At 43.6% G+C, this 18,422-nt stretch overlaps 1 protein-coding gene across 2 annotated transcripts in view; it reads right to left on the minus strand.

Moving 5' to 3' along the window:
* The window catches only part of LOC133485264 (uncharacterized), a 53,030-nt gene extending 34,608 nt beyond the window's left edge, over positions 1–18,422 (minus strand). Inside the window, exons 1-4 of one of the 2 annotated variants that reach the window (XM_061788695.1) lie at positions 18,235–18,422; positions 16,474–16,587; positions 9,464–10,656; positions 4,147–4,683 (exon numbers count right to left, since the gene is read on the minus strand). In XM_061788695.1, coding sequence (XP_061644679.1) covers positions 4,147–4,683; positions 9,464–10,656; positions 16,474–16,576 — 1,833 coding nt within the window. In that variant the 5' untranslated portion in view covers positions 16,577–16,587; positions 18,235–18,422. The remainder of the gene's footprint in view (positions 1–4,146; positions 4,684–9,463; positions 10,657–16,473; positions 16,588–18,234) is intronic. The other variant, XM_061788696.1, reaches the window with a different exon arrangement.

The raw sequence follows: 18,422 nt of genomic DNA on the forward strand, positions 1-18,422 counted from the left end.
TCCCATGCCTACGTGTCGGCCATGTTGAATGTGGGGCATTGACATGGCGGCCATGGTGACGATGATTATATCTATTGTCTTTTGTGTCTAGAGCGCTAAGCAGAGAGAGAGCAGCATGGCATTGGTGTTACCTCTGAGGAATACGAAAGTATCTGGAGTCTGCAACATGCTATTTTTGGTAGAGTAATTTTTTTTTGTCAAGCCACTCATCTGTGGCATTGGATTCGGAACTAGGAAGAACACTAATTCCTTGTGGCTCATGAAAGCTACTCGCCTATGATGAGTACTGTACGTCAACATCCCCAGTAAGTTTGGATAAAATTTAAAACTTTTGAAAACTAACATTTTCAAGCTTTTTTATATTCACGATAACTTTGTGCTGTACTGGGTGTTTTAGGCCATGAAAATAAACACCACAAAACAATATTTACTGTAGAGTAATATGGGTGCATATGGCCACAAAAAAAAAACTGCTTCAATGTAACGGACAATCGGCTATAACGGACCCCCGCCCCCCCAGCTATAACCCCCCCCTTTAGTATTAGTTGAGGTTCCACTGATAATATACAGTATCGTGTGTCCCAAAAAATTTACTCACTCTTTGACTGCCCATTACTCATGTATTTTTTGTTCGCGTTCATGTGCAAATAACCGTGAATAATGGCAAACATACAATTAACTTAAGTACAAATGTACTTACGGAAATACAAAAACAAGTGCAAAGACGGAATGAGGAAAAGTTTGGCTTGGATCGAGGTAGCGTTGAATTCCCTGCATGTTCTCCAGACCTCACGTCAAAGTTTTTTTTTATGGGGATATCTCAAAGATATTTGCACCGCAAAACCAGCAACAGTCAATGAGTTAAGGGACAATGGGCTCTATTTTCGTGACTAGCGCAAATCCAGCGCTGCAATTGACGTAACGGCGAGGAGCCGGGCGAAACAGGGTTTTGGTCATTTCATGGACTGGCGTAACCCCAGCATATTTCAAAATGGGACATCTGCACTGGTGTGGGCATTACTATAGCCGACTTTGCAGATCACGCCCATTAAAAGCAGCGCAATAGTCTCGTATGAAGACCTCTCTGTAAAAGAAGGACTAGGTGATCTGTGCATGACTGGAGCATTACCACTGCTCTTGGCTGATGTGGCAACAGGCAACATGATTAAATGCAGTGTGAGCTTGTGATAACCGTGGGTGACATACATATCAAATCAAATCAATCTTTATTGATAGAGTGCTTTTATAAGTGCTTTACATAGTTAAAATCAATCCCCTGGCTTCCACCACTCATCTGCACACACACACACACACACACACAGGGTTAAAAAATAAGAAAATAATAATGACCTATGACTGAGAACAGAGAAACTAATATGTCCACAGACCTCATGTACAGTATCTATCCCCACTCATCGTTTGTTTATCCCCCATAGCAGCATGCATTCCAGTGGGATGGTTTCCTTCCATTATTCCCAAGACATGCATGGTAGATTAATTGATGATTCTATCTTGCCCGTAGGTGTGAATGTGAGTGCGAATGGTTGTTTGTTTATATGTCCCCTGCGATTGGCTGGCAACCAGTTCAGGGTGTATCCCGCCTCTTGCCCAAAGGTAGATGGGATAGGCTCAGCACGCCCACAACCCTAGTGAGGATAAGCGGTACGGAAAACTGTAATAATGATGATAATAATAATAATGGGCGGCACGGTGGCCGACTGGTTAGAGCGTCAGCCTCACAGTTCTGAGGACCCGGGTTCAGTCCCCGTCCCCGCCTGTGTGGAGTTTGCATGTTCTTCCCGTGCCTGCGTGGGTTCTCTCCGGGCACTCCGGTTTCCTCCCACATCCCAAAAACATGCATTAATTGGAGACTCTAAATTGCCCATAGGCATGACTGTGAGTGCGAATGGTTGTTTGTTTCTATGTGCCCTGCGATTGGCTGGCAACCAGTTCAGGGTGTACCCCGCCTCCTGCCCGATGACAGCTGGGATAGGATCCAGCACCCCCGCGACCCTAGTGAGGAGAAGCGGCTCAGAAAACGGATGGATAATAATAATGGGATCACTGGATTCAGAGGGTTCGATGTCGCTGTTCACATATTAATGAATGAAATACATCTATCCACCACACGAGCTTGTTTATCTGCCGGCCTGTACATTGATCAAATTCACTAAAATCAAGGTAGCCTAGCTGCGACAAAAGTTAGACGTAGTCTGAACATGTTTAAGTTTAGACTGACTTTGTCACCAAATTATTAATGCGCTGGCCGGATTTCAAAGGACACACCCTCGTTTCATCGATACGCCCATCTTGGTGCAAGCCGGTCGGCCAAATTCACAAACACGCCAGCGAGCCTGACACTTTCCCGAAAATCAATATACTGTACAGTATGCCACCCTTTGCGCTTCGGCGCATGTTGCGCAGTCTACGAAAATAGAGCCCAATGTCTAGCAACTCCAAAACGAATGTTCCATAATGAAACACGTTTGAACATTTGCGAACATGCACAAATGGGTACACTAGACCAGTGATTCCTAACCAGGGTCCTGATTCACATTATTAAAACGTGGGCGATTATAAGGGGTGCTGCTGAAAATTACAACATTTCATGAAATTTCTCAGAAAATTATTTATTAATTAATTTATTTATTTAATTAATTACCTTTGTTCATCTATTTCTTTTATGGCATTAAATGATCTAAGATTGACTGGTATTTTTTTTCATTTAACACATTTGACTTCTCTCTATGCCAATGGACACAGTAATGGCCAGTCAAAGAGTATTTTTTGGGGGAACAACCTGTATATATATACAACCCCAATTCCAATGAAGTTGGGACGTTGTGTTAAACATAAATAAAAACAGAATACAATGATTTGCAAATCATGTCCAACCTATATTTAATTGCATACAATACAAAGACAAGACATTTAATGTTCAAACTGATAAACTTGATTGTTTTTAGCAAATAATCATTAACTTAGAATTTTATGGCTGCAAATGTTCCAAAAAAGCTGGGACAGGGTCATGTTTACCACTGTGTTACATCACCTTTTCTTTTAATAACATTCAATAAACGTTTGGGAACTGAGGACACTAATTGTTGAAGCTTTGTAGTTGGAATTGTTTCCCATTCTTGCTTGATGAACACCTTCAGCTGTTCAACTGTCTGGGGTCTCCGTTGTCGTATTTTACGCTTAATAATGCGCCACACATTTTCAATGGGAGACAGGTCTGGACTCCAGGCAGGCCAGTCTAGTACCCGCACTCTTTTACTACGAAGCCACGCTGTTGTAACACGTGCAGAATGTGGTTTGGCATTGTCTTGCTGAAATAAGCATGGACGTCCATGAAAAAGACGTTGCTTGGATGGCAGCATATGTTTCTCCAAAACCTGTATGTACCTTTCAGCATTAATGGTGCCTTCAGAGATGTGTAAGTTCCCCATGCCATTGGTACTAACACAGCCCCATACTATCACAGATGCTAGCTTTTGAACCATCCGTCCATTACAGTCCGGATGGTTCTTTTTCCTCTTTGGCCCGAAGGACACGACGTACACAATTTCCCAAAACAATTTGAAATGTGGACCACAGAACACTTTTCCACTTTGCATCAGTCAATCTTAGATGAGCTCGGTCCAAAAGAAGCCAGCGGCGTTTCTGGTTGTTGTTGATAAATGGCTTTTGCTTTGCTTAGTAGAGTTTCAAGTTTCACTTGCAGTCATTTCTCCAGATTCTCTGAACCTTGATGAGCATTCCACAACTTTCTCAGTCTTTTTTGCCACCTGTCCCAGGTTTTTTGGAACGTGTTGCAGCCATAAAATTCCAAGTTAATGATTATTTGCTAAAAACAATAAAGTTTATCAGTTTGAACAGTAAATAGCTTGTCTTTGTAGTGTATTCAATTAAATATAGGTTAAACATGATTTGCAAATCATTGTATTCTGTTTTTATTTATGTTTAACACAACGTCCCAACTTCACTGGAATTGGGGTTGTATATCAGTTGAGCCTCATAGCATGAGTTGACTGTCTTCGATGAGGCGTTCAGCAGCAGAGCGTTACTCTTTAGTTCCACCACAGGCATCCGTTGTAACCTCTTGTCTCCTTGGTCATAATCTCTTTTATTCATCATGTCCCTTACTGACTCATGGATCCGCTCCTTAGCTTGTAGAGGACGCCGTTTCTTTCTTCTTCTCTTCCGTGCAGCTTTAACTCTCTTAGTGGCATTGCAAGAAGTTGCTGTTTGCGTGATTGAGCGTGAGGACGTTGATTCCTCTTGTCTATGCTGTGGGGAGTGAATGCGACCATCATCTTGCTTCTCTTGTGCCTTCCTGATAACACAGCTGCCACTCTGTTGCTCAAAGGACTGCAGGAACTCTTCCAACACAGCTTTAAGATCTGCATCCGCCCGCGGCTCCAGAAGGACCAGCTCGCTATTTGCTCGTCCCGTAGCAACAACCTCTGTGGCGCTATGAATACACGAGCCAGCAGGATAGCCAGAGTCACCACCACAGGAGGCGACGGTGCAGCTGCAGCTCTGGGGTGGTGGAGGTGGCTGGTCGTGTGGAGCGCTGCTGCTCGTTCTAACATCCGTGTCCCTCATCACTTCATCGAAGAGACAATCTAAGTGCTCTGGTGAATCCACATGAGACGAAGGACGTGGGGCAGTATGTGGCACCTGGGAAAAAACGTTTGTTATAAATGTCATTGTTTTTACAGCTCTTGTGTTTAATCATATACAACTTGTACAACTTGCTGTTCTCTAACAAGGAGCTGAACAGCAAAATTCCCAACATCTGTTTGATCCATTGAACATTGGACATAAACATTCACACGGAGCAGCGCAGAGTGTTAGATGCTTATTTTTTGTATGATAACTATTAATGAGGACAGGGGAAACAATTACATGCCTGCATTTACTGTATCACTCATCAGAATGTGAATGTATGTCGCAACAGATTATACTTGGGGGGAGCCTCGGCATTATTGAAAGGACAAACTCAACAACACGCTTTGCTTAAACTAATGAAGGGACAAACGTGTACACATCCATCTTTCACCATCCATCCACCCATTTTCAACACCACTTATCCTGGTTAGGGTCGCGGGATGCTGGAGCCTATCCCAGCTGACTTCGGGCGAAAGGTGGACTACACCCTGAACTGGTCGCCAGTCAGTCGCAGGGCACATTTAGACACGGACAACCATTCACACTCACATTCACACCGTCACTGAGTGGGAACTGAACCCACGCTGCCCGCAGTTAACTAATGCACTCAAATATAGAAATGCTAATGCGTATGTTAAAACATAGGGGTAAAATAATACCGTAATTTCTCGTGTATTATGCGCACCCATGTATAATACGCATCCCCCAAAGTTGACCTCAAAATTCTGGAAAACCTTTCTACCTATGTATAATGCATTTTTACAATGCATGATTTTGCTTCTAGCCATATGATCAAAACAAAGTATTATCTGTATTTTGTGAGTTTTTTCTAAGAATTATTCTGAAGTTAAGCACTTTATTTGAACATGTAATTCTTTCTTTTTATTTACTTTCTCTTATTTTGAAATTCACAGCCCTACTTTTATTGAGTAAATTAGAAAACACACAGTTGTGCTCATATATTTGATTACCCAGGCAGAATTTGTAAGATGGGTACAATTATTTAAAGAAAAAATACATTTAATTTTATTTTAATGGGATTCAAATTAAACGGTCAAGCATTTCAGAAAAGCATTATCATTAAACAAAACATAACACAAAGGAAATTAATGATGGTTGGTGTTCAGTCATATATCAGTCATATTTACAAAAAATATATATTTCACAAATTCTGCCAGGGTATGAAACTTATGAGCACAACTGTACATATATGCAATCATACGTACCCCTGTCATGTTGGAATGAAAGTGTACAGCTTTTTCAAAACCACTAGATGGCGGGATACATTTATAAAATGTGATTTTTTTTTTCTCTCTCTCCATTTACCCCTATACCCATGTATAATGCGCACTATTGACTTTTGACAATTTGGGGGAGGGGGAATGCGAATTATACACGAGAAATTACAGTAGACCCCTCTTTGAGCCGTCACCTTGTCGTGGTGGAGGGGTTTGTGTGTCCCAGTGATCCTAGGAGCTAAGTTGTCTGGGGCTTTATGCCCCTGGCAGGGTCACCCATGACAAACAGGTCCTAGGTGAGGGACCAGACAAAGCACGGCTCAAAGACCCCTAATGATGACGACAAACAATGGACTTCGTTTTCCCTTGCCCGGACGCGGGCCACCGGGGCCCCCCACTGGAGCCAGGCCTGGTGGTGGGGCTCGAAGGCGAGCGCCTGGTGGCCGGGCCTGCACCCATGGGGCCCGGCCGGGCACAGCCCGAAAGGGTAACGTGGGTCCCCCTTCCCATGGGCTCACCACCTGTGGGAGGGGCCATAGGGGTCGGGTGCAGTGTGAGCTGGGCGGTGGCCGAAGGCGGGGACCTTGGCGATCCGATCCCCGGCTACAGAAGCTGGCTCTAGGGACGTGGAATGTCACCTCTCTGGCAGGGAAGGAGCCCGAGCTGGTGTGTGAGGTCGAGACGTTCCGACTCGATATAGTCGGACTCGCCTCCACACACACCTTGGGCTCTGGTACCAGTCCTCTCGAGAGGGGTTGGACTCTCTTCCACTCTGGAGTTGCCCATGGTGAGAGGCGCCGAGCAGGTGTGGGTATACTTATTGCCCCCCGGCTCGGCGCCTGTACGTTGGGGTTCACCCCGGTGGACGAGAGGGTAGCCTCCCTCCGCCTTCGGGTGGGGGGACGGGTCCTGACTGTTGTTTGTGCCTATGCGACAAACAGCAGTTCAGAGTACCCACCCTTTTTGGAGTCCTTGGAGGGGGTGCTGGAGAGCGCTCCCGCTGGGGACTCCATTGTTCTGTTGGGGGACTTCAATGCTCACGTGGGCAATGACAGTGAGACCTGGAAGGGCGCGATTGGGAGGAACGGCCTCCCTGATCAGAACCCGAGCGACGTTCTGTTATTGGATACAAGCGGCCGAAATGAGTTTCCTCCGCAGGGTGTCCGGGCTCTCCCTTAGAGATAGGGTGAGAAGCTCGGTCATCCGGGAGGATCTCAGAGTAGAGCCGCTGCTCCTCCGCATTGAGAGGAGCCAGATGAGGTGGCTGGGGCATCTGATTCGGATCCCTCCCGGACGCCTCCTTGGTGAGGTGTTCCGGGCATGTCCCACCGGGAGGAGACCCCGGGGACGACCCAGGACACGCTGGAGAGACTACATCCTTCGGCTGGCCTGGGAACGCCTCGGGATCCCCCCCGGAAGAGCTGGATGAAGTGGCGACCCGACCCGGATAAGCGGTAGAGAATGGATGGATGGAAATTACAGTAGATTGATTAAAAAATCTAATGGTGTTACAAATATGCTGATGAGTCTACAGTATAAATGGGCAGAAATTATTTTAACGTCATGTATGGCTGGACTATTGCTCACCACTATTATAGCGTATATTAGTTGAATAAAAATGTTATTAATTTAGGGCAAAAAAATAAACTGGAAGCGATACCTGCGTTACTTCCGGTTTAGCATAAATTACAGTGTTATAAATCAAGCAATTTTATCTAGTAAAAGGGGCACCACGTCACTTTTTACGTGGCTAAAATTTAGGGAAAGTGACGAGAAACCTTTTTATCAGTCTCGTAATCTGAAGGTTGCTACACTTTCTGAAATTTTGATAAGAGACGACCAGAGGTTTCTTTCCTCGAAACCAAAGACACACAACAATACAAGTTGCGAATTTTATGGAAATTTTAATGGTCTAACATGAGGAATCTACAGGGAAGCTATACAGAAAAACACAAAACAAAGTACAGACGAACATTGGTAAAGGAAACTGACTTGTGATGTGAGGGTGGAATGAGCATGTAGTGACAATGCATATAGCTAGGGATTCCTGTTCGCGTTAAGTTAAACCCAAATATGCACTAATCTGTATTTTTACTCAACCGCAATGTTGGATTTACATGTCTTGAACACGATTGTGGCAAGCAGGTCGAGCTTCCGAGTGTTCGGCCGGCCCGGTCCGCAGGGGGAACAGGTGGATTTGTCGGAAAGGAGGAAGAAAAAGGAAAAAGGGAGCACAAAAAACTCCCAGGCAGAACGGCCGGAGCACGGGCGTCTCTGCTCGCAAGACGCTTGGAGCGGACAGGTGGTGCCCGCTTCCGTCCCCACGGGGTGTGCTCAGGCCCCCAAAAAGGGTAGCTCGGAATCCTTGCAGGATGCCCCCCAACTGGTGGAGGGCTGCAGTGATGGTTGACTTTCTAGAAATTTCTCCCATCTCCTGACTGCATCTCTGGAGCTCAGCCACAGTGATATTTGGGTTCTTCTTTACCTCTCTCACCAAGGCTCTTCTCCCCCGATTGTTCAGTTTGGCAGGACGGCCATCTCTAGGAAGGGTTCTGGTCGTCCCAAACGTCTTCAATTTAAGGATTATGGAGGCCATTGTGCTCTTAGGAACCTTAAGTGCAGCAGATTTTTTTTTGTAATCTTGGCCAGATCTGTGCCATGCCACAATTTTGTCTCTGAGCACTTCAGGCAGTTCCTTTGACCTCATGATTCTCATTTGCTCTGACATGCACTGTGAGGCGTAAGGTATTATATAGACAGGTGTGTGCCTTTCCTAATCAAGCCCAATCATTATAATCAATCACAGCTGGACTCCAATGAAGGTGTAGAACCATCTCAAGGATGATCAGAAGAAATGGACAGCACCCGAGTTAAATATGAGTGTCACAGCAAAGGGTCTGAATACTTATGGCTCTGTGATATTTCAGTATTTCTTTTTTAATAAATCTTCAAAAATGTCAACAATTCCGTTTTTTTCTGTCAATATGGGGTGCAGTGTGTACATTAATGAGGAAAAAAAATAACTTATGATTGATTTTATGATTTTAGCAAATGGCTGCAATATAACATTAAGTGTTAAAAATTTAAGGGGATCTGAATACTTTCCGTACCCACTGTATAAACAAACAACCATTTGCACTCACATTCAAACCTACGGGCAATTTATTCTTCAGTCAACTTACCATCCATGTGTTTGGGATGTGGGAGGAAACTGAAGTATCCGGAGAAAACCCACACAGGCACAGGGAGAACATGCAAACTCCACACAGGCGAGGCCGGGATTTGAACCCCAGTCCTAAGAACTGTGAGGCAGATGTACTAACCTTTCTTACCCCGTGCCGCTGTTTATTTCACGGTTTCTAATTTATTATTCACATTAAATCAACATACTGTAAATCACAAATGATCTAATGAGTGTAAAAATATCCAAATGAATTAATATAGTCCTACCTTTGCTACTATAACATCCTCCACTCATGGGTTTGTGTGTGTGTGTGTGTGTGTGTGTGTGTGCGTGTGTGTGTGTGTGTGTGCGCATGTGCCCACATCACCTGTGTATCCTGCTGTATTTTGCTCCTCTTTTCAGGCTTCTTGTTGTCCCCAACCCCCATCCAGCTGGAAATCTGACTTGGTCCACCCAGGCTAAAATCCATCGCTTTGGGCCGCCCTCGTCTCTTCTGGGGGCTCCAGGGCAAATCCAGAATGTGTCTAGTTTTTAGGTACAACTTCCTGCCTGTGGCTCCTCCCCCCTGCCCCGTCCTCATAGTGGTCGGCATCCCGCACCTCTGCAGGAATGACTTGTGCTGCCTACTCACGCCGACTTCCTGCACATCCACTGTCTGCATCCACCCACCTCTCCGCATCCCCCCTCTGCGAGCTCGCGGGCTCCGCGCTTGTCTCTCAGCTCCTCCGCGTTGCCTGGCCCTGCCTGTTCCTCGGAACGTCCTCTTACCTCGCCCCCTCTGTGACGCCTCCTCGGGATCCATGTTTAAAAAGTGGCTGATGAATCCTGGGATGTTGTCACAAAACTGCTCAAACTGCTTGTGCCCCCCTTTTTCACCTCCTAAAATTCTGGCTTCTGCCTGGTGACTGCTGGACAAGTAGCTCTGGGAGTCAGCAATCCACAGCGTGTCTGGGTGTCCAGCCACAGAGGATGTTTGAAGATTTTGGGCTTCATCTCGCGAGCAAATGAGGGGAATTGGAACGTATGGATGAACGAGATGATTGTTGGCCAGTCCTAAGCTCTCAAACTGAGCCATGTCAATGGTCTCATAGGCAGGCACAAGCTGACAGGAGGGGTCGAAGCTTGCTTGGATTTCTTCTGTCTGAGTCAGTGCGTCTTTTTTGCCGGTTGACAGCGTCTCTTTCCACATGATAGTGCTGCCGTCACTAACCTCCCACCTCCGCCATGTGACGTCCTTCTCCCCGAGCTCCACCATATCAGTCTGCACGCCAACCTCAGTGCCCACGCCACCTCTCCCCAACCGCCCCGTGACCTCCACCAGCCCCACGATGCCAAGCTTGGTTGCTGCCGACACAGCCTCCTGCTTCTCACTCTCCCCCTCCCCAGCCATCTCCCCCGAGTACAGCAGTCTGACCACATGGAGCAGCGAGCTGGCGCCCATGGTCCCAAATTCCACCAGCTGCTTTTGTCCAGCTGGGGGCACCGATGAGGAGGACAGAGCAGTGGACAGCTGAGGGCTGATGGCTGAAAGGACACAACTGTGTGCTGGCACTGTAACACCTGGAGGGACAAATTGACGTTGAAATCAGAAGTGCTGGACAAGAGTGACGACCAAATATTTACGGATACTGTCCAACTATTATTTAATTTATGTTAAAAAGGCATTTGGTGAAAATAAATGCTTGTAATATCTGTAAGAATGTGAAGGGGAAAAAAATGCAATTTTGGTCCAGATTTTCTGACAAAACAAAAAGAGCAAATTCATTCCAAAAAATATTAAGAAGACACTTTATTTTTGCTTTAGTAGGCTGAAAAAAAGGATGTGGCGAGCTGGATCTAGCTCCCAGGCCTTGCGTTTTACACTTGTGGCTTAGGGTGTTTGTATTCCTCTTACAGATGGCAATGTGGTCAAAATCATCCCTGTTCACATAAAAATGGACTGAAAATACTCCAATACGAATGCCAGGCCAGTAGGCTCGTTGGTGAGGTGTTAGGAATGGGACAAACTATAAATATTGCGATATATCGCATTATCTTCCAGAGTACAGAATCAACACAGCAGCCGCAGAGGTCTACACTGGTATTATTCGGCATCCAAGTATCGGGTATCATGCGACCTTTTTTCCAAAGTGTGCGAGTGGTCGCACTCTCGCGAGTGCATGTTTTAATGCTGGAAACAAGCCCAATGAATATAAGCATTCATGGTTTCACTAAAGTCAAATGTATTGGATTTCTTTATAATTAATTAATTTATGATTGATTAGGATTACATGTTTTTAAAATACATTAACATGAATCAATAACATTTTATCAAGTGTAACAGCAACCTAGGATCTTGTGCTGTTTGAAATCACCACTGATTTTTGTTTTGTTAAATGTACAGATGTATAGTTTGGCTTTCTATTCTGGGGACACTACTCCTGACTTTTGTGGTTATCTCCTCTAAAGGCTTCTTTATACTCGTGCGGACGGCGACCGCGTTGACGTCACTGCGGCTATCTCGCACGCAGTTTGCCTTTATACGCAACCCACGTGCGCTGTTTTGAAAGTGTGCTGCAGTTCTCCTCCAAGTCGGGGGTGTCGCTACGGTTGATATTGGCTAGGACGCCACAGGGTGGAGTTTCCTCTGCCTTTTGTGGCCATTTCCGGTAGCCGTTTTTACTTTACTTTCCGTAACAAGGAACAAAGCAACAACAATGGCGACCGTGGAACAGAGTCTCCGAGAACAAACGGACCTAGATGAACAGATGATACGTTTAATTATGCTGCAAAATCGATCGAGAAGGCGGCAGCGTAGGTGCTGTGTGGAACCGGGAGGAATGCTGATTACACCATCCCATAATGTGACTCAAAACGGACCAATCACGAGGGATGATCTCCACGGCGTTCTACGCGCAGCAACAATTTTTGCCGTGTGGGCATCAAGCTACACAGAGGAGCCGTGCGGGTCAATTTGTCGGTCACGTGATGCAATGCGGGCGTTGTCGGCCACGCGACAGCGGGAGTATAAAGAGGCCTTAAGTAAGAAAATAAATATAACACCTTGAGGCTAATCAATTGGATCGCTATCTTTCAGACTCTACACACCATGATGGCATCATGCTGTATATCCCTCCGCCTTGTGCTATACACATAATATCGTACCATTATATACACTCCACTGATTGAATTTACTGACAAGCTCCTTTTCGCTGTTAGGCATGGCTCAACGCCTGTCCAATAGGAGTAGTTTTGTAGAGTTCAGATAATGTTGCAGGATTTATATCCAAATTTACTTCCTTCTTGTGTGTCTCCGCGTGGTTGTGCTTGTCAACATTAGTTTTCTTGCGCCTTCTGGCTGCAATACCAACAAACTTCGGCTACTCATTCTGGCAATATTTAATTTGATTTGCATGCTGGCGACAAAGGGAACAATGCAGCACATCTACGGCACCCTCTTTGACTGTAAAAGGAAGCCACGTGTGGCTTTTCGCCCAGTTTTCGACCCTCCGTGGCTTGGCATGTCGCATTTTGTCGTCTGCTCGCTGCCAGCACTGAACGCCGACTGACTTTTGACCAATCAGCGATCGTCTTTCTATTTACCTCTGCCTGCCACACAGCTTTCATTTCTGTTATCAATCCACACTCTTTTCATCGAGTTACGAAAAATAAACAGTTCAATCTTTGTTTTGAGAGTTGCTAAACATTCAGAAAAAGGTTTTATTTACTGCAAACTTTAAAAATATGCATCATGAATCCGTGTCCTTCTTCCCTTACTGAGGTAACATAAGCGCGCTGCCACATTAAAGGTAACCATGGGTGTCCTTGGAGCATTACAGAAATGCCTTGGAGAACCAAAAATGGTTCTCCAAGGCATCCTCTGTATTTTTTTTTTATAGTGGTGCTCCAATTAAGGATTCGTTTCAGCCCTACAGCCCTATATATTGTGGAAATCTTTGCTTGAAAATTGAATAAATGACGATAGAAACGATACAAGACAAATGACACGATAGACAACATCCTCACGATATGCAGTATATCGCCATATCGCCCAGCTTTACTTGGCATACTACCGAATAAAAAATTACGAATGGATATGAACCTTATACCTACCTATATTTCTCAAATAAGCAAATACACGTAACATATGGAGATGTTTCGCTGTAAGAGCCTTTTCCAATCAACAATTGAATGGCTAACACTTGCATGTATGCGTCATGAGAGCTCATTAAATCTTTTGTTCATGCTAAAATTATAAGTTTTCACTCAAACACATCCCATCAGTCAGACCAGGTGGACAGATTTGTGCTTCGTAAGCGTGTCTCTTTGTAGGTGCCATTTTTTGGGGTTCTTAGCCAAACCGATGTTGTTTTGCACAATGCACATAGTGGCGCGGCACGGTGGACGACTGGTTAGAGCGTCTGCCTCACAGTTCTGAGGACTGGGGTTCAATCCATGGCCCTGCCTGTGTGGAGTTCGCATGTTCTCCCCGTGCCTGCATGGGTTTTCTCTGGGCACTCCCAAAAACATGCATGGTAGGTTAACTGACAACTCTAAATTGCCCGTAGGTGTGAATGTGAGTATGAATGGTTGTTGGTTTGTATCTTCCCTGCCATTGGCTGGCAACCAGTTCAGGGTGTACCCCGCCTCCTGCCCGATGATAGCTGGGATAGGCTCCAGCACGCCCGCGACCCTAGTGAGGAGAAGCGGCTCAGAAAATGGATGGATGGACATACCGGCGCTATATACCTACTGGGGGCGTGCCTTTAGCGTCCTTTTTCATGTGCACCCTTCCCCCTTTAACGGACACATGCTGTCCTCAGCCATGTCCGCTTTTCCTCTGTATAAGCAGCGTGTCGGCAGGAAATGCTCCCAGTCAGTCAAGCGGAGCGCTCATCAAACAACAACATTTATAGATTTTGGAACTCAGCGCACACATAAGGCGCGCCGCATTATAATGCGTCCCGTCAATTTTGGAGAAAATTTAAGACTTTTAAGGGCGCTTTATGGTTGTGAAAATACGGTACGGTTACTTGACAATTATGTGACTCCAGGAAAAGTAAAAAGTAGTCCTCCAAAAAAATTACTTGACTAAGAGTAAAAAGTACAAAGTGAAATTATTACTCAAGTACTGAGTAAATAGTGAGTAACTTTACCACAGCATGAACATCAATTTAAAAAAAATTACAAAATAAAATGTGAATGTGCAAATTCTGATGTTGTTGTGTGTAAGTGTGTGTGTGTGGATGCACAGTCAAAACTCCCAAAAAACATCTGCAATTTCCTGCAGGATGTTTTCTCAAGTTATAAGGGAGCTAAAATATCCACGTTTGGGCAGACGGTGCCAGACAAATACTACAATACATTAAAGCTGTTGTTTTTGTTCGTCTAAATGTAAACATGAGTAGCGCACCGTTGCCTTCATGGTAATGACGACCTTCCCAACATGGCCGCCATGTACGCACGACGATCAGCGGGGCAGACTTATCTAGTTTTAATACCTATGTCCGGGAAGCCCAATGGAAGAGGTTGTGTGAAGACATGGGACTTTCTTGAAGTTGTTTGATGGCTGAACTAGACTTAAACGTCAGTCCCGGTTAAACTGGATTGGCGTAAACAGCGCCCGATGCGGACATCAAAGTCATAGTCTCACGCACGAAATAGTTGATAAATAAGCAATAATTGATAAAGAAAAGTAGCGAGGGACATTTAGATAATTGTAACGGAGTAAAAATACCTTTACTTCTTAACAGTAGAAGCGGCGGAAGTTTTTTTCTGGTCTCATCAACTCCTGTGAGTTACCCAAACCAGGTTCCGAGTGCACAGGCAGAACCTCAGGCCGCATATTAGTCTGCCGCGGAGTAATATTCACAATTACATCTGTGTGTGGATGGTGAATGTGTGGAACTGATCTAGCTGCCAGCTTTCAAGGAGTACAAAACAGCCTATGACGTCATCGACGGCGACCCCTCCGCCCCTTCCAGGAAAAATTCATCGGATCTATACGATTCACGTAAATGGCCTATTTTGAGTTCAGAACAGCGAATTGTATTATGCTCATTTTTCCCCCAAATTGTCAAAAGTCAATAGTGCGCATTATACATAGGTATAGGGGAAAATGGGGAAAAAAACATTCCCATTTTATAAATGTATGCCGCCATCTAGAGGTTATAAAATAGCTGTACACTTCCATTCCAAAATGCCACCGCCACCTAGAGGTTATGAGAAAGCTGTACACTTTCATTCTAATATGCCACCGCCACCTAGTGGTTATGAAAAAGGTGTAACCTACACTTTCATTCCAATATGACAGGGGTGCGTATGACTGCAGATATGTACAGTTGTGCTCATAAGTTTACATACCATGGCAGAATTTGCGAAATATTGTTTTTTTATTTTAAATATGACTGAGAACTGAACAACACCCATCATTAATTTCTTTATGGTTATGTTTTGTTTAATGATAATGCTTTTCTGAAATCCTTGACCGTTAAATTTGAATCCCATTATTATTAAATTAAATGTGTTTCGCCTGGCCCTTTGTGTTTTCTTTAAAGAATTGTACACATCTTACAAATTCTGCCTTGGTAATCAAACATATGCGCACAACTGTGAGTTTTCTCATTTACTAAATAAAAGTAGGGCTGTGAACTTTCAAAATAAGAGTAAGTAAATAAAAATAAAGGATTACGTGTTCAAATAAAGTGCTTAACTTCAGAATAATTATTTGAAAATACTCACAAAATACAGATAATACTTTATGTTTTGATCATATGTGTAGAAGCAAAATCATGCATTGTAAAAATGCATTATACATCGGTAGAATGGTTTTCCAGAATTTTGAGGTCAACTTTGGGGGTGGTATTGGGGGTATAATACATGGGTGCACATCATACACAAGAAATTACGGTACGTAACGATGACGTTTCGCGAACGCTCCCATTGCAGTGATAAAAGTATTTTGGTCCGAAAATGCACTTTGGGAGATTTTCAGCAGGCAAAATGTTTTGGTGACTTAGAAATTTGTACTGCGGGCCAGAGTCAATAGGTACGTGGCGACTGACACCGCGCGAGATGACATTATGCTGGAAAATGAAAGCATTGTTAAGGAGAACTGCCATTGTTGGAGGTGTACAACTCCAATGGAATCGGCCACTTGGACCTGGTTTTAAATCAGAATCAGTTTTTGATTCCCACCACTAATCAGCACTAAATTGTACATCTTGATAGATACCCCTCTTCTGAATTTTGTTCTTACAATTCATTGACAACATCATATTAACAGAAGTGCTTAGTAATTGGGCCACAAAAAAAAATAAAAGTGAGAACATAACTTCCTTAGCAAAGAGTAAAAAAAAAAAAGAAAAACTGAAGGTGTATTTTATAGATGGTCATTACCTTCTGCCCGCAGCAGAGTGTCACACAACTGCTGGTGCTGTTGCTGTTTCTGCAACTCAGCCACGAGAAGGGCTTTAAATCCTGGCTTCTGGTAGCGCCACATCTCCACATCAACTGGAGAGGGTCAGACAAGAGGTGAATATTCACATGTAAGCCTTACTGTTCTTGTTGGAATGAATAACACTATTTAAAAGCATTATTTTATACTTTAAAACATATTTTCATTGGTCAGATCCCAATACTTTTTTACAAGATCAAATTTCAAGCTTTCCAGCCCCCTTTACTGACCGCAGTTACCAAAATAAAAAAAAATCACAACACTGCATGCTCACAGAATAAATTGACACGGATAAAAGTAACAATAAATTTAAATAATAATCGAAATTCATTAATGAAAATCAGGCATTTGTATTGTATTTTGACCAACTCATCATGAGCAAACTGCTCCAGCTTTCTCTGTTTCAGCTACTTTTGCAGATGTTCAATAGAATTTACATTAGATGTAGGGCTATTTAGAGAAGTCAGATATTTTCTCCTGAGCTATTCTTATGTTCATTATTTTTAGCTATGTGTTTTGGGTCATCATTATCCTGTTAGAAGACCCACCACCTGCGGCCGAGACCAAGCTTCCTGACACCAGGCAGCAGATTTTGCTACAGAATGCCTTGATAGTCTTGAGATTTCAGTGTATTCCTACACAAATTCAAGACACCCCGTGCCAGATGGAGCAAAGCAGCTCTAGAACAGAGCCTCGTCAATGTTGCACAGTAGGGTCAGTGTTATTATTATGCTAAGTTTTTGCATCTGTAAACATAGAGCTGATGTGAATTGACAAAAAGCTCCAGTTTTGTCTCATCTCCTAGAAGATCATTTACTTTTCAATACGCACTGGCAAATTCCAGTCTGGTTAATATTAAATTACTTAAGTGAAAATTGTGTGCTTTTCTTTCTTTAACGGAAGGGCACAATTTTGTCCACGTGTGGAAATACAATACCAGTCTGAAACAGTAGGTGTTTCCAAACCTTTGACTGGTACTGTAGCTCACACCCAATAATATTATTTGAAGTATTGGCAAATTATTTTCACAATAACTGTTTTTCCTGTCAGGAGTGCACTTCTTACAATGTCTTTCAAGGGCTAAATTAAATGTAGGGGGGAAATGGATGTAATTATGTGACATTCTATTATCTACATACATTCCTGTGTTATGTTACATTCTACTTCTCCATTCATTAAGCATGGCCCTTGGAGGATTTTATAACAAGTGAAATGGCTTCATACAAGAAAAACGGTGTTATTATTAAAAATATGCTAGTGTACACTGCTACTATGTTTATGATGTAGCTCGATACAGCTTTGCAAAACCTTAAATGAACTATTGACTTGGGTAAATACGAGAACGTTGCAATACTGTATTACATATCATATTGAAGACTGACAATATAAAATTTGTACTAAGAAAAATGTTTCAGTGCGTAAATTAGTTGAGAAAGAACTTTTAATGTTATTTAATGCCAAATCACTGTTAGCCTCGCTGCTAACAAACGAGCAGCTTGCTCGCAGCAGTCAGATTAAGCGGGTCTCACATGTCTTGCGTCACTTTATTAACGAGTCATGAACTGAACAAATACGACTTTAGCACCTGGACATGAACTGAAGACTACTGAATGAAGACTACTTAATTCGCATTTTCTTGTGAACTGCACTTGGGATGATACACTAAAGACGTTTGGCATAAACGTGAAAGTAGCATCACTTACCGTTTGTTCTGAGCTCACTAGAAAACCGCGTTATTTAAAATTAATAAAACTAAATATTTTTTAAAAAAAGTATTATAACGACACCAAACGAGCATTTTTTTGTGCCCCGCTGAGTTTTTCCCTCATTTTGATGACGTCAAGCTTGGTCATTTGTTTGGTGTCGTATTCATGCTGACCACTGGGGGGCA

This window comes from Phyllopteryx taeniolatus, chromosome 10 (genome assembly GCF_024500385.1).
Source record: "Phyllopteryx taeniolatus isolate TA_2022b chromosome 10, UOR_Ptae_1.2, whole genome shotgun sequence".
Lineage (NCBI taxonomy): Eukaryota > Metazoa > Chordata > Actinopteri > Syngnathiformes > Syngnathidae > Phyllopteryx > Phyllopteryx taeniolatus.